Source organism: Pogona vitticeps, chromosome 5 (assembly GCF_051106095.1).
Source record: "Pogona vitticeps strain Pit_001003342236 chromosome 5, PviZW2.1, whole genome shotgun sequence".
Taxonomy (NCBI): domain Eukaryota; kingdom Metazoa; phylum Chordata; class Lepidosauria; order Squamata; family Agamidae; genus Pogona; species Pogona vitticeps.
The window spans coordinates 97,553,586-97,570,206 of NC_135787.1; the positions used below are offsets into that span (position 1 = coordinate 97,553,586).

Genomic DNA, 16,621 nt, shown 5'->3' on the forward strand with positions numbered 1-16,621 from the left:
CAGATTCTAAATTTGATCATCACTCAAGGCAGAGGGCTATGGCTTTTGCCTGTATGTCCTGATTTGGGTTTTCTGGAACCATTTTACTGGTCAGTACTGAAAGCAGGATCCTGATCTGGATGAAGCCTTGATTTAATTCAGCACATTTTCTTCTTATATGCCCTCCAAGCAATTTGGCACAGATATTCTTGTAAATTTGATGAGGGATGATGGCTATGATTGGTGATTTGATTGCTGGGGAATGGAGACTAGCTTGAGTGATTTTTAAAGAATGTTCAGAGGGTAGCATTATTCCCAGAGGCAGTCTTGGGTGGGAGAGGAAGGTGGCTCCCCCCAGCCCTTTAGGATCCTGATTTAATCATTCAGTCCTAATTAGGAAGGAAATTGGCTAGGCTGCTGTGGAGAACCACACCATGGTCTGAGATGGCAGCAAAGCTTTCAGTGTTATTTTAAGTAGAGATATCCTCCGACTAAGATGAGCTAGATTATGGAGAAAGCCAGCGAGTTCCAGAAAAATATCTACTTCTGCTTCATTGACTTTGCAAAAGCCTTTGACTGTGTGGGCCACAGCAAACTATGGCAAGTCCTTAAAGAAATGGGAGTGCCTGACCACCTTATCTATCCCCTGAGATATCTGTATGTTGGACAGGAAGCAACAGTTAGAACTGGAAATGGAACAACTGATTGGTTCAAAATTGGGAAAAGAGTATGACAAGGCTGTATATTGTCCCCCTGCTTATTTAACTTATATACAGAATACATCATGCGGAAGGCTGAACTGGGGGAATTCCAAACCGGAATTAAGATTTCTGAAAGAAATATCAACAACCTCCGATATGCAGATGATATGATTCTGATGGCAGAAAGTGAGGAGGAATTAAGGAACCTCTTAATGAGGGTGAAAGAGGAGAGTGCAAAAAACGGTCTGAAGCTGAACATAAAAAAAAAACCTGGCAAACAGAAGGGGAAGATATGGAGTCACCATTTTTGCTTTCTTGGGCTCCATGATCACTGCAGATGGGGACAGCAGCCATGAAAATAAAAGACACCTGCTTCCTGGGAGGAAAGCAATGACAAACCTAGACAGCATCTTAAAAAGCAGAGGCATCACCTTGCCGACAAAAGTCTGAATAGTCAAAGCTATGGGTTTTCCTGTAGTGATGTACGGAAGTGAGAGCTGGACCATAAAGAAAGCAGACCACCGAAGAATTGATGCTTTTGAATTGTGGTGCTGGAGGAGACCTTTGAGAGTCCCCTGGACTTCAAAGAGAACAAACCTATCCATTCTAAAGGAAATCAACCCTGAATGCTCACTGGAAGGACAGATCCTGAAGCTGAGGCTCCAATACTTTGGCCATCTCATAAGAAGAGACGACTCCCTGGAAAAGACCCTGATGTTAGGAAAGTGTGAAGACAGGAGGAGAAGGGGACGACAGAGACAAGATGGATGGACAGTGTCATTGAAGCAACCAACATGAATTTGACCCAACTCCAGGAGGCAGTGGAAGAGAGGAGGGCCTGGCATGCTCTGGTCCATGAGGTCGTGAAGAGTCGGACATGACTTAACAAGTAAATAACAACATCCTCAGTCTTTCTGTTTTGAGGGTATTTGGGAGAATTCTAATCATAATATTTAGACCAGTTTTTAATTGTCTTATCTGAGGTTTAAGCACCAGCAGAAAATACTGACTGCTCCTGTTTGGAAAATTCAAGCTGACTCTTGCTCTAAACATGAACAGTGCCATACTGAGTTTTGAGGGTGACTGTAATGCTGTGGTCAGCACTATAACATTTCCATGCAGTGAGAAAGCAGTTGGCCCCAATGACCATCGGAAAGAATTTAAACCAGAATCTAGGCTTCCCCAGCATATATGCACTGCCCCATACTGTGTTCCAGTTCAGTTCCCTGTTCCAGCACATTACAGCAGAAGAAATGGGAGACAAAACTCAACAGAGATTCCAGCTCCATTTGGCTCCTCTGTCTGGGTCATAGCCACTGGCAACAGCATTCTATCAAACTCTAGCTGAGGAAAAGATGAGAAGAAGAGTACTCTCTGTCATTTCTGTTGGGAGATCAGCTTTTTATTTTTTGGTTTCTCTTCTCCTTGAACAGTATGTCCTGCTAAGACCTTTACAGGATTGCAGATCTACCCAGAACCAGATGAAATGTCAAAGGCTTGTGAACAGACAAATGATCTATGTATACAATTTCAATTATGCTGGGACCAAGATCAGTTTATTGAATCACGGAGTAGCTCCTTGCTTCTCCTGTGTCACTGAGGCAGATTTGCCCTGTCTCACCTGAGTCCGATGGGACAAAGAAACAGAGATGCATAGTAATGGAACTGAAAGACAGATGCATCTATCTAGTGCTGGTCCTGGTCATATCCACATGTTTTTATCCATAGTTCCATTCTAATTTCACATTAATCTGTGATTTATAAAAACAAATGAAGTCCAGACTTTAAAATGCATGGATAAGTGCACATTATCTTCTCAAAATACATTTTAAAATGCATATTTGAACAGATTGTTTTTAAATTGCCACAGGCAGTCACAACATAGTGGTGAAATCTGTTGGACAACAGAGTTCAGATACATATATTGGTCAGTAAGTCCTTTTAGGGAGAAAGGTGGGAGAAAAAATATTTTAAATAAATAAATGACAGCCTTTTGTACATAAATTCTGAAGGGCCAGATTCTCGAGGTATCACTTCATTCCGAATTCCTGAGTGAACGTCCTCAGTAGTTTGGTGTGGAAGTTAAAAGCATGAGGCATGATAGGATCCTATGGGACTGTCCAGCCTCCATGCCATGGGGTTAAACAGTTATCCCTCAGCAGGGCTTTCTGGAATTGGCTCTGCAGTTAAAAGCAGAACCATCAGAATTCTCCAATTCCTAAGATCCTGTCCAGGTTGATACTATAATAGAAAAATTAAAATCTGTCAACATAACTGAGAGAATTAGGGATCCTCTTGATCTAGCTTCTTCCCAGCACTCATCCATCAGACCAATCTCACTACTGAACATAGTCCTGGAACCAAATTAAAATGGCTTCTGATTTCAATTATGTGTATCAATTTCTGAGCTTCACTCAAAGGGAGGATGCTTATCGCTAAGATGATGTTGGTTGGGTTGTATACGCCTGAAGGAGCACCTACTTCCAAATCAGTCTGCTCCTCCAGATGCCCTATTTTTCACTGACTGGGTGATGATTGGGAAGAAGATATTTTCAGTGACGGCCAGTTTGTAGAATTTTCAGCCCCAAATGAAGGCACTTAGTTTTTCCAGCCCTTCTAACAACTGGTGAGATGCTTGTAGTTCTTTATTAGAAGTGGAGTTTTTTTTGTTTTTTCAAGCTCCTCTGGAAATCTTTATATTGAAGAACAGTACATATAGAAATAAATAAATAAAACAAATGAAATGAATGAAAATTTCTCCTGATGCCATGTAGTGTTTTCTGGCTAATATAGTCGTTAGTGTGGAGAATTTGTCTTATGATATTCTGCATTCCCTGTGCTTTTCATTCTTGTTTTTCCATACAGCCTTCTTTATTGGGATGGTAAACTCATTTGTACATATCTTCGTCTACCTGTACTATGGACTGGCTAGTCTAGGACCAAAAGTGCAATCCTACTTATGGTGGAAACGTTACCTCACTCTCCTGCAATTGGTAAACTGTCTTCCCTTCTTTTGTGGAACTGACTGTAAGGCGATCCTTAGTTTTTATATGTTGTTGGGACTCTGGCTTATGAAAGTAAAAAGCCACTCCAAGTATAAAGCACAATCACAGATGTTTTGCTGTGGATGGCTGGTGAGAAATTCTGTGACTTCTTTTGTAGTGCCATCAGATATGAAGTGGAGTCTGATTAGTTTATATCAATGTAGGTGATGGTTTGAGGCAGCTCTAGAATCAGAAACCACCCCCTTGTTTCCCCCAGTCTTTGTTTCTTTAAATCTTCCTATTTCTTATGCACTTCATATCTTCATAGAGTTGTGTACAGACTGTCATACAGACCCCTAAATCCCTACATTTTTTATGACTGGAAATGAATTGTGCATGCACGTACATAATAGACTTGTTTACTCTGCACTTGAAACCATTGGAAATCGTTCCATTTGATATATGAAAAAATCATTCCATTGCCTACCACCAACATTTACTCATCAGGTAGGGAGAAGCTCAGCAGGTAGATCTTCCACCAGCATTGGGAAATGTGAACGGCACCTACTAAATGGCCAGCTGTTTTGTAGCTGAACTGTAGACATAGGTACTGCTTTCATCGTCATTCGTTAAGTAATTAGACCTACTAAATTTGTACTTGTCCTGACAAAGAGTCATTGGTCTGCACTTCATATGAGGAAATCAGCAGTCTCTTCCCTTGATAAAAGGGAAACTAAACAGCAGCACCAAGAAAGTCATTCTCATATAGAAACAGGCACATGACTGCTCCTAGGGAAACAGGGTGCATGTAGCAAATAGGCCCATATTACCACAGAGGCATAAGTTGAATTATTGAAGTCTACTGGTTGCCTTTTATTCTTTTCTGAGCCAGGAGGGAGAGCAAGGGTCAGATTTCAACAGATTTTTAACATAAATTCTTCTCATTTCCAGCATGGGGAAGAATGGCTAGCCACTGTTCACTCTCTCACTCTTTTTCTAGAAAATGACTCATTAATGAAAGGAGGAGAGAAATAAAGTAGAGATATTCACTTTTGTTTATACGAATATCCCCACACAGGTGGAAATAATGAGTGTCCAGCCCATTGGCGCTGGATTGTCCACTCACAATTTCACCACTGCCGCGAGCTCCACAGAGGCTTCCTGTCATGCTGTTCTCTGCAGTGGATTATCCACTCTCCGACCTAGCAGAGAGGCTTGTCATCCCGCCTCCTGCCAAGACTGGGCAATCGATTGAGGACAACTGTGTGATAGGAAAGTCTGCCAAGCTCTCGTCAGTGGCGAAATCATGAGTGGACAGTCTGGCCCCATGGGGCCGGACCCTTATTATTTGCACTTGTGCAGGGATATTCGTATATGAATGCAAACACCCCCATCTCTAACTGCAACAAGAAAATCAAATGCTGTGCTAGAATATATCAGTAGAAGTGTCCAGATCAAGGGAAGTAATAGTATCCCTCTATTCTGCTTTAGTCAAACCTCACCTGGAGTACTGTATTCTGTACTGGGTGCTACAGTTTAAGAAAGATATTGAGAAACTGAATGTGTCCCAAAGAGGCAACCAGTAGGGGTTTGGAAACCAAGCCATATGAGGAAAGTTTGAAGGAATGTGGCATGTTTAGCCTGGTGAAAGGAAGGCAATATCATGGCTATCTCCAAGTGTTTGTAGGGCTGTAATGTGAAGGATGGAGCAAGCTTGTTGCCCGGCCACAACCCACCCCAACACTTTGCCCCAATAAGGGAAGTTCGCCACTGGTCGGTAGTTGACCATCATCCTTGGGTCCAGGTTAGGCTTTTAAAGGAATGCTCGAATTACCGCCTCTTTCAAGGCGGTAGGGACCACTCCCTCTCTCAAAGAGGTGTTCATGACCTCCTGGACCCAGGTGCGAACCCCCCTGGCTGATCTTCCAATTAGCCAGGATGGGCAAGGTTCGAGTGGAGTGGTGGTAGAATGGACAGATCCAAGCACCCTGTCCACATCCTCAGGTCTCAACAATTGAAACTCATCCATTAATACTTGACCTAAGCACGGCACACTGGACACATCCTCTGATTCTGCAGTAACTGTGGAGTCCAACCCACTGTGAATCTGAGTGATTTTTCCCTCAAAATGGATGGCATCACAGCGAGCAGATGAGCAGTCCGGGACCTCCACCGGATTTCCCGGTTGAAGAAGATCCCGGACCACCCGAAACAGCTCTGCTAGATGACATTCTGGGGAAGCAATACAGCTGGAGAAATATTGCCGTTTCGCCAGCCGTATTGCCACAAAATAGGCCTGATAATGGGCTCTAAGTCATGTTCGATCAGACTCCCAGTGGGTTTTCCTCCACCTGCGCTCCAGCCGTCTCCCCTCTCGCTTCATTGCCCGCAGTTCAGAAGTATACCAAGGAGCTGTCTGGGCTCGGCGAGCAGGGAGAGGGCACTTAGGCAACTGCCCGGGTCATGTCCCTATTCCAGAGGGTGACCTGAGCTTCGACAGGAGCGCGGACCATATCAGACGGATAATCCCCCAGACCATTCAGGAATCCATCTGGACCCATTAGTCTTCGAGGGCAGATCATCTTAATAGATCCCCCACCCTTGCAGAGGGGAGAAGCTAATAGACTAAACTTGACCAGGAAGTGGTCTGACCATGACAATGGGGTCACAACCAGCCCCTCCACATCCAAACCACCATCTTCCAGTCCCATTGAGAAAACCAGGTCCAAGGTATGCCCCTTCTCATGTGTTGGGCCAATGACACATTGAGACAGCCCCATGGTTGTCATGGTGCCCATGAAGTCCTGAGGCACCCCAGTCAAGGCAGCCTCGGCATGGATGTTGAGGTCTCCCAGCACCAACAGCCTGGGAGTCCTCAACACCAGGTTCAAGACTACCTCCGTCAGCTCAGGCAGGGAGACTGTTGGTACGCAGCAGGATGGGCGGTACACCAACAGAATCCCTAATCTGTCTCGCAAACCCAACACACAATATAGGCCCTCAAGACCTCCTCTCAAAGGGACAGGAAGCCTGGTCAAGGAGAGAGAACTCCTATAGACTATAGCAACTCCCCTTCCCCGACCCTCCGAGCGACATTGGTGCTGGACTGAGTACCCAGACGGATACAGCTGGGAGAGGGGAACACCACCCTCCTCTCCCACCCAGGTCTCAGTAATGCATGTCAGGTCAGCACCCTCATCCAGAATTACATCATGGATGAGGGCAGTCTTATTTTGTACTGACCTGGCGTTCATCAACAGCACCGTGTGGCTCGAGGGTTTGCTGATATGATCACCTGATACCATCTGGTTGGGGGTAGGACTAGAAGAGGGGATAGATATAAGGTATCTAACCTCTCTTCTCCTACGCGGGCATGTTCTACCCCCACCGCCATTCCTTCCCCTACCCAGCACCACCTCAATGGCTGCCCCCTCCAACGCCCTCCCCCTTCCTGTTCCCTAAAATCCACTGTGAGTCTCTTCTTAATTGATGGCAATTAATCACAATTTAAAATAACTTTTAAAAATATATATAAAATAAAACCTTTCTAAAGCCCCTTCTCTCCCTCCCAGCCATGTGGCTCATGTTGAGGGGGGGGTGAGGCAGCCGGGAGCAGCAGGGTCTAGTCCTTCAGGCACAGAGGGAGGCTGAGCCAGCTCCCTTGAGAAAGAGCTGGCATCCAACAGGGGCCCAACCACAGTTCCACTGTCTCTTACCCAGTGGGCTGTGTCCGGCAGATGGTCTCTGGCTTCCTCTGTACGCAGGCACGCTCGTCGTTATCTTCACCTCCTTCACTTGTGTAATCTTCATTGTCAGTGAATAAAGTGGCAATTAGATTTCCTGAATTGTTCAATAAAAACCCTTTACTTGCATGTTTTCCACAAAACTAGAATATGTGTACAACAAATATAGGTGGTATAGCTAATTGCTTGGTGTAGCGATCACCCTGCTTTGGCTCAGGTAGAAGATTATTTGCATATACCAATGGGAGCTGTCGGGAGGCGGAGCCAGAGAAACTAGAAGGGACGGGTGAGTCAGAGTCTAGTCAGTTCAGTCAGACAGAGAAGGGAGAAAGAATTTTGGGGGTTTGAGGCAGAGAGAGTGCTTGATTAGTCAGAGTATAACCTGTATTAATTAAGATAGAAGAGGTTAAAGTAAAATACTGAAGCTTGGTGTAACTTCAAGAAGGTGCTTAAGAACTATTCCTAAAACAACATGCAATCAATAAACCTGTTTCTGTTTAAAAGCTCAGTACTGAATGGACCTCAGTCTTTCATAGGATATATAGGTTAATAAAGAGATCAACTGGTGGCAGCGTGTTAAAGGGCATGTTGGGATACCTCCGTGAGCTCTGGGTTTTGTGAAACAAGCAGGGGCCACGGGGTAAATGTCACAACTGGTTTTTCTCTTAATATGCAAATTCAGTGCCTTGACTTAAGTGCTAGATACCTTTCCTATTTGTGGCCAAGTATGCATTCATTAAGCCTCTGATAATCAAATTATTTTTTTAACATTTTCACTCCAACTATACACCTTGAATAGCTGATTTTGTTGCTAACTATATTTTGAACAGTTGCCCCTTGATCTTGATCTCCCTTGGCTCCCATTTCCAGGTCTTTTCTGAGGAGGTGGTAACTTCTTGTCACCCATTCGTGTCCTCTGATGCTTAAGACCGAAACAAAAATAGAATCAGTCCTGAGAAGGGCAATGGTTACCTACAGCCATGCATAAGAGAGCAAGATAGTTAATTCCATTCTGCAGATGATCAAGTCTGTGGTAATTTGTTTATTGAGGAAAACAGAAAATACTAGGCAAAGTGGTAGATTGCTACTGACATCGTAAAGGTTCAGAGGGTCCAATACTAAAATTAAAAAGCTTTTATTCTGGGTTTTCCCTTCTTTTTGCTGACCACCTAATGAATCATGCCATGTCTATGATCCTTTTTCTATTACTGTGACTGTTGTAGTTTCATGTGGCATCCTTAGCATGCAAGGTACTTTCCAAAATAATGGCAAAACCAGATTTCTGCCTTAATGAGCTTAAAAGCTAAAATTCATCAGAGAGGCAACAGAAGTTGAGGAAAAGAGCTTTGAAGTAGCTAGTTATGAATAGCGATGGAATTGTTATCTTTTAACAACAGGGGGAAAGAGAAAAGTGGCTCCTTTTTTGTCTTTGTGTTCTTTCACTGATTTCCAAATGAGAGCCTCTTAAAAGCAAAGCAAAAGCAAAGCGTGCTGCTTATATACCTTCCCATGGCACTTCAAGCACTCTCTGGGCAGTTTACAAGTTAATTATGTAGGCTACACATGAATGATTTGTGTTAATGAGAGGTACATGAAAACTTTGTAGGCTTTTTGTGTGTGTGTGTGTTTCTCTCTTTTGTTTAACCTTTCTTTCACTCTTTGTCAAATGGTTGCCTCCATGTCCATCCATACCAATATTTCTGGAACTCCTTTCCTTTGCAACATTATATCCCACATTTCTGCTGAAAAAAGTGTACTCAAGGCAGCTTAACAGTGTAATTAAAAACAAGTTAGAAAATAGAACTATAAAAACCATCCCTATAAACAAACTAGACAGTGGCTGAAATCGTGTTGCTTGGCATAGTAAATAACAATTAGAGGAGTAATCAGTGGGGATTTGGTGAGTCAACTCCTGCAACAATATATCAGCCAATATAACCATAAAAATAGTCTCAATAATATTATCTGTATAACAGCAACAAAAGAAACAACCAAAGAACTCAAAGGTTTGTGGACCTTCAAAGCTACCATTGTTGCACCATTAGCTTTTTTGATTTACGATTTGCTTGTTCAGATTAATGGAGTAAATGACACTGTTTCAAATTGTGGAGATGAGATCAGAGTAGAGTGATATACAGAGAATGATAATTGTATTTGTAACATGAATAATGAACTTTCAGAGTGTTGGTTAACATAAACAGAAAGAGAAAAACATTCAAAAGGGTGACAGTCCTAAGTCACATAGGTGCTATAAGTCACAAACTGTTATGAATACAGAGTAAATATATGTGGGTACGAGTGGTCATACCCAATGTGATGTAATGAATAGACTAGGACTCAGGAGGCTTGGGTTCAAATCCCTGTTCAGCCATAAGGACTCACTGGGAGAGTGGAGCTGGTAAAACCACCCCATAAATGTCTTGCGTATCTTGAAAACTCTACTACATTCATTATACTGTATGTCTGTTCTGACTTGAAGACAAACAACAACAGTGAGAGGTTCAGTTAGAAATACATGTGCTAGTGTAAAAATACTGCAGTATGATTAAAATAATCATTCCAAATGGTAGTAAATTATCATGGCAACTGTATTGGGTGAAATCATCCACTTTGACTGCTTGACTGGTGCGTTATTTTATGACCATTGCAGCTATATGTGAAATCCTCAGTTCTCCTCTTTGTTTTCCTTTTTGCAGTTCCAATTTATGGCTATCGCTGTCCACTCCTCCTACAACCTGTTTAGCGAGTGCCAATTCCCAGATGGATTTAATCTGGCTGTCTTCATCTATATCCTCAGCCTTATTGTTCTCTTCTTGAATTTCTATTACCGGACCTACATAAGGAAGAAACAGAAGAAAACAGATTAAAAGAAGTTACATCAAGATATTCTGAGAGAGACTGTTGCTGGCTCTGGAATTTTCCAGCATCTTTGACTGCCTTTGTACCAACTCTTCCAAGATGAAGTGCCTGGAATGTAGTGATGAAAAGGGATTTGTGCTGTTTGTTGCGTGGTTGCCCTATAGATATTTTCATGGGATTAAGAACAAAAGAAGGGGCAGTTGAGGAACTGAGCCTCTCCCCATTGTTGGACACTCTTGAAACACACTCCTTGGATTTCATCTTTTGATTCCTTTGACACAGACCGAGCTCCTAGTGTGTAGTCTTTCAAATAATAAAAAGCAGCATTATATTTTCTAACTACCCCATCTTTAAATTATCATAATTGCTTTGTCAGCATGCTCCACCTAACCAAAGATTTTTTTTCCAGTAGCTATGAATTACTTACGTCAGTTCACTGGAATGGTGTAAGAGTGATGACTTTCTTCTGTTGGAATGATTGCTTCAGACATCTTGCTGTAGCACTGCTGAAACGAAACAAATATAGATCTGATCAGCAGCCTTGATGAGTGACCTTGGAAACTCTCACGTAATTTGTACAGAAGAGATTTGTACCGAAAGAGTAGTATGCTAGTTAAGGACAACCTAAGGTCAATCCTGTACATGTATTTTATTACTTCGAAATGCATGTACATTGATTGTAGAAATTCTCTTTTTAAATCCTATATTTAAATGGCCATTTGCCTGAATAAAAAGAGTTTTAAAATACTAATCTGTATAGCTGGTGATCTTTGTTGCCTCTGAAAATGTGTGCCTCAATTATTTGAAAAATATGATTGAACTCAAGTTATGCACTTTTAAGAATCATTTATATGTGTAGGAGACTGTTTCTCCTGAGATCAGTGAGGTGAAGGTGCTGGAACATGATTTAAGCTGCACAGGTCCCTTGCATGTTTTCTTCTGCAAAAAAACAAAACAGACACACACACACACACACACACACACACACACACACACACACACACACACACACACACACACACACACACACACACACACACACACACACACACACACACACACACACACACACACACACACACACACACACACAGGTGGCTGGCTTTTAAGAGTTTGTTCAAAGGGCAGGGCCATTTCCATCTATTTCCAGTTGTATTTCTTCCATCCAAAGATTGTACAGAAGACAAAGTTCTGTTTTCTTAAAATGGCATGACAAAACCTTTGAGAGAAAAAGAAGGAATGGGGGTGGAGGATGTAAACCCTGTTAAAGCCTGTTCAAATTCCCTGAAGCCAAAGAGTTGTTCCTATACTTTTAGCTGAGCAGAGGAAGACAGAAAGAAGCTTGCAAATGACAGCCTCCTTGGGGACAAACAGCATCTGCTTAGGGCACTTGTGTCTCTAATGCTGGGCTACTATATGCTTTTATGAGGCACTGGAAAGGTAGCTGTAGCCCCTTTAAAACTTCCCGTTGATTTCAATGGATGCATCCATAGCATCCTTGTACAGCTTCACAAATAAATGTGCCACTCCCTGCTCATGCTCAAATCTTTGCTTATTCCTCTAAACAATTTGAGCAGGTCATCTGACCCAGCAGTGCCTGGTCTGGAAAGAAAATTCTCTGTTCCAAAATACAAGCTTACCTTCCCCTTGAATCTATGTCTGTTAAGGAGGGATGGCTGAATTTCCAAGCAGCAGTCCTGTCACGGTTTCCGCTCTGGATTACTATTCCCTGGGAGGAATGTGTCAAAATGCATATGCATTGAATGACCAGTATGTCTGTACTATATAGTGTGTGTACTAGAATTGGAACTGTACAGAGACAAATAATAGGTATAATCTCTATCTACCATGAATGGGTTTCACAGCTAATGTTTTAGATACTTCAGAAAGGTAATGGTTTGCTTTTATCACTCTTAGTTATTCTATGTATTTTACTACTAATAATAATAATGTACCATCAAGTTGATTCCAATGTACAACAATATTCCCAGGGTTTTCTAGGTGAAGCATTCAGTCATGGTTTACCGGTCCATCCTTCTGATGGTGCTTTGGAGTGGCACAGCTTACCCACTCCACACAGGTGGCAAGGTACTCAACCCAATCAGACATAGTAATCACCACTGGCCATCCCCGCAGGATTCAGAATCCCAGCCCCTGGCTTCACATGCAGGTGCCTCAATGTCTGTTACAGTTCTCTAATTTTTAATTAAATGACTCCATTTGTAATATCTGATAGTCAGTTTTACCAAATTAAATGAAAAATCTGTCAAAATTATTGCCTCTGTTGCAGAGATTTGAATTGCTGATAAAATTCCCCCTTTCTCCTATACAGCAGAACTACAAAGATCCACAAGAATAACTACAAGTTCGCCACAGTCCCCATCTTTTTCACTAACTAGCACTTAAAGTTTCAGTAACTCACTCTTTGTAGGAGAAAGAAAGAAAAGCTTTTTTACTTACAGTTGCTTGAAATTACAGATTTGGGCATATTGCTTTCTTTACTACACACATACTAGCAAACAACAGAACACATCAACAGCAACAAATTACTGCCACAAACTGACAAAAGAGATAGAACACGCAGCAGAGAAGTGGGGTTCTCTTTGAATTTCACAAGCTGGAAGTAATAATTGGTTAGTGCTGGATAGATAGACCATCACCTCAGCCGAGCAGAGTCCCTCCCTGTTACTACAGATAGCATGCAAGGTTATAAATAAAAATCTAGCACCCCTTCTCAAATCAGCATGCAGCCACCTTCTTGAAGTCCCATCTTGCTACTCAAGTTCTTGAAGTAGTTTTTCACAAGAGGCTTGATCAGGATGTCTCCTGCCATCTCTGTGGTGTGACTATAGATAATCTCAATGATACCTTTCTCAGTCAGGTCACACACCAAGTGGTACCTCACACTGCTGTGTTTAGCGTGTGTGTTCATTTTCTCACTTTGTGATAGCTTGATGCAGCTCTTGTTGTCCTCCATCACCTGGATGGGCATCTCTTCATTTACCAGTCATTCAACAGCTTCTCTGAAGACTCGTGGTGCAGCGGTTAAACTGCTGTACTTCAGCCAAAACTGTGCTCACGACCTGGGGTTCAATCCCCAGGTATTCGGCTCAAGGTTGACTCAGCCTCCTAACCTTCCAAGGTCGGTAAAATGAGTACCGAGCTCGCTGGGGGGGAGGCAAGTGTAGCCGTGTAATTAACTTGTAAACTGCCCAGAGAGTGCTTGAAGTGCTATGGGGCAGTATATAAGCAGCACACTTTGCTTTTTTTGGCTTTTTCTCCCAGCCGTAGCCATTTTCTGCATGCTTCAGCTGCAGCAATGAATTCAGACTCTGCGGAAGATAAAGCTACAACATATTGTTTGTGACTAGCTCACAAAATAGGGCCATCACAATACATGAAAAGGAAAATGCTGGTGGGCATATAGGTATTACGAACTTATATTTTTCTCTGCTCAGTCAGCATCAATGCACCCTATAAGCTTTGGGTTTTTACTAATTGGCAGTTTTCATTTGAAGACCATGGTCACTTTCAAACATCCTATTGTATTGCTGTCCAATCACTCTGTGTTTTGCAAACTAATATTTTTGCTTAGTATCCCTACAGTGATAGCTATATCAGATCTGGTAGTGGCTGTGAGATACAAAACCTTACCCATAGCTGTTCCATATTTACTATTATTTGGTAGGGGTTCACGATCCTTCTTATTTTTTCAGAAAATCTGGTTACATATGTGTTGTTACACTATGGTCATCTTGGAGGACTAATGTCTCCAGAAACTTATCTTTTGTTTCTGATTTAGGAAATATGACCCATTTGCCTCCCTCTCAATTTTAAAGTCCAAATAATTTATTGCATCCCCAAACTCTTTGATTTCTACCTCTTTGTTAAGATAGTGCACAATCTCTTTGTACTTCCATTCCCTTTGAATTGCTTCAATCAGGTCATCTACAAAGGTAAAGATATAGGTTAATTGTCCATTCGGCTTCTGATACACAAGCACTGATCTGCATCACCTTGCTTGAAGCCTTCTTGCAGTAATATCTTCTTCAGTTGTCCAGTTTTTCAGTTCTTCAGAGGTCTTCTGTTGATCTTCTGTTTGTCAGCTTTCTTTCATTCATCAAAACGAACCATATGTCTTACACTAACCTGTTTTTATCACTTTATACCCTTTGCTGCCAGGAGCATAACCAAGCAAAACAGTTTCTTTAATTCTAGAGGCCAAATTGTGCATTTTCTGTTTTGTTATATAAGCATATATCAGAACTCTGGTATGTTCTATGCTTAATACTCTGCCATGCCATAATTCAAATGGTGTTTTCATCGTGCCTTTGGTTGACAATCTGTTCTGGAGATACATTACTGTCATGATTGCATTACCCCAAAATTTCTTGGGCAACTTTGCATCCACTAGCATGCATCTTGTCATGTCCAAAAAAGACCTCAACTTATTTCCAGCTATTCTACTCTGCTCAAGTGTGTGTGGAAAAGTTCTCATGTGCAAAATGCCTTGTTCCTCTAAAACAACTTGTGTGTGGTATAAAAAGTACTCCCCACCATTATCCATCCGGAGTGCCTTAAGTTTGCTTTGAAATTTGTTGCTCACTATGGCTACATACATCTTTAGCATATCATGTGTCTCATTCTTCTGCTTCAGGATATAGGTGACACAGTACCTTGGGAAATCATCAACAAATATTAGAAAATATCTGTGTCCAAGTGGTGAGATATTGAGTAGCCCACACAAGTCACTATGTGTCAGATTCAGCATTTGGGTGCTTTTTCTCTCAATCCTTGGTAGGAATGAGGACCTAATACTTTTTTTCTGTGATACACGATACAGCTTTTCTGTTATACCACTGTGTGCAAAGCACCAATGCCACAGCTTCATGCTGTTGCCACCTTCTCTCTGAGCTTGCACTGTGTTGATCTGTTGCTGTTCTTCTAAAATACTCAGATTATAAACATGATTAGATTTAACTGCTTGAAAATATATTTCACCATCTTCCATTACTGTACACTGTCCATTTTTAAAATATATGGAAAAACCTTTATAATTTAAAGCTGATTTGTTTAGCATGTTGCACTGTAGTTCAGGAACAAACAATACATTGCTTATAGTAGTCTCACCTATCTCATTAGGTAGTTCAGATTTCAGAATCCCAGTCCCTTTTCTTTCAATTTTCATCGAATCACCCTTAGGAACTTCCTTATTTCCACTGAATTTTCATCTAGATTTACAATAATGGGTCATGCATGCTCACTGTTTACAGCCTTTCCTAGCCTTTCCCTTTGTTTCTCTGTTAGAGTCAGGCTTCACATATTTTCTGCAATCCCTCTGTTCTTTTGATTTAAAACTAGAACAGCTTCTATTGGTTGAGTAATCTCTTGGAAATGGGCAGTACTTCACCACGTGACCTGTTTTTCTACAGCTCTAGCAACTGCATGATTGGTTGTCAGGCGTGCCCCTCCTGTTGCCTTTTCTGCTACACAGTAGTACAGAGATCCACAGAGGAGTATAGCTACATGTTCCTCAGGGTCTACCCCTTTCTAATAATCTGGCACTTAAAGTCTCAATAACCCATGCTGAGCATTTGCAGGGGAAGGAATAAAAAACATTACTTACATGTCAGATTAGCAGACACTGGGAAACTAACAGGAAACTCCAGAAGATATATGCATCTGATTTCTGAGGTTGATCAACTCAGAGGTTTTGCTTTGCTGTCTGTTTATTAATTCCTATACACAGTAAATAAGTAAAAGAAGAAGATCCAGTGGAATTTGAAGCATAGCAGTTGATTTTAGAGCTATGGCTATATCCCTTTCCACAGAGTGGGTGCAGAAGTATGGATTAGTAACTGCACAGTTATCCAGCCAGAGAGCAATTATGCCAGCTGGAGATGGTATATACATGCTGAACGTGGAGGTTTTGATCAGGATCATTGAGCAGCACACATAATGTTGTATAACGATGAAAGATATATACCAGTGGCAAGACTGGAGACTTTTTAGTGATAACAGGATGCTTTTCTAGCAACCTTCCAGCAAGCAGACAGAGACCTGGACGATTGTTATTGGACCCTCCTTCCGTGGATGCAGCACTCCTTTTACTGAGGAGACAGATGGACATGATACCCTGCCATTGGAAAATACTGAACCTAACATTTATGCAATGTGGGATGAGTTGCTGACAGCAAGGAGATGTATCATGATGTTACAGGGGACATTTCAGAATGTTGGACTCTCACAAGTGGTTACAATTCAGCCTGAATCTTAAACTCCCATGGGATAAGGTATGAATTTATTGAATACTTAGAAAGGAATGTTGATGCCTTCATCTACAGGGAGGGAAGAA

General features: G+C 41.8%; 1 protein-coding gene and 1 long non-coding RNA gene across 8 annotated transcripts in view; one reads left to right on the top strand and one right to left on the bottom strand.

The window, feature by feature from the left end:
- Positions 1-11,221, top strand: part of LOC110091506 (very long chain fatty acid elongase 4) — a 51,703-nt gene extending 40,482 nt beyond the window's left edge. For 5 of the 7 annotated variants that reach the window (XM_078394126.1, XM_078394127.1, XM_073000939.2 and 2 more), the window contains 2 exons: positions 3,546-3,673; positions 10,104-11,221. In XM_078394126.1, coding sequence (XP_078250252.1) covers positions 3,546-3,673; positions 10,104-10,274 — 299 coding nt within the window. In that variant the 3' untranslated portion in view covers positions 10,275-11,221. Of the gene's footprint in view, positions 1-755; positions 3,516-3,545; positions 3,674-10,103 lie in introns of those variants that run through there. The other 2 variants (XM_073000942.2, XM_078394129.1) reach the window with 1 other exon arrangement.
- On the bottom strand, positions 8,538-10,768 carry LOC140707458 (uncharacterized). Its single transcript, XR_012087543.2, has 2 exons — positions 10,694-10,768; positions 8,538-10,240 (listed from the first exon to the last, which is right to left on the bottom strand). It is a non-coding gene; the product is annotated as an uncharacterized LOC140707458 (long non-coding RNA).
- Positions 11,222-16,621: the final 5,400 nt, after the last annotated feature.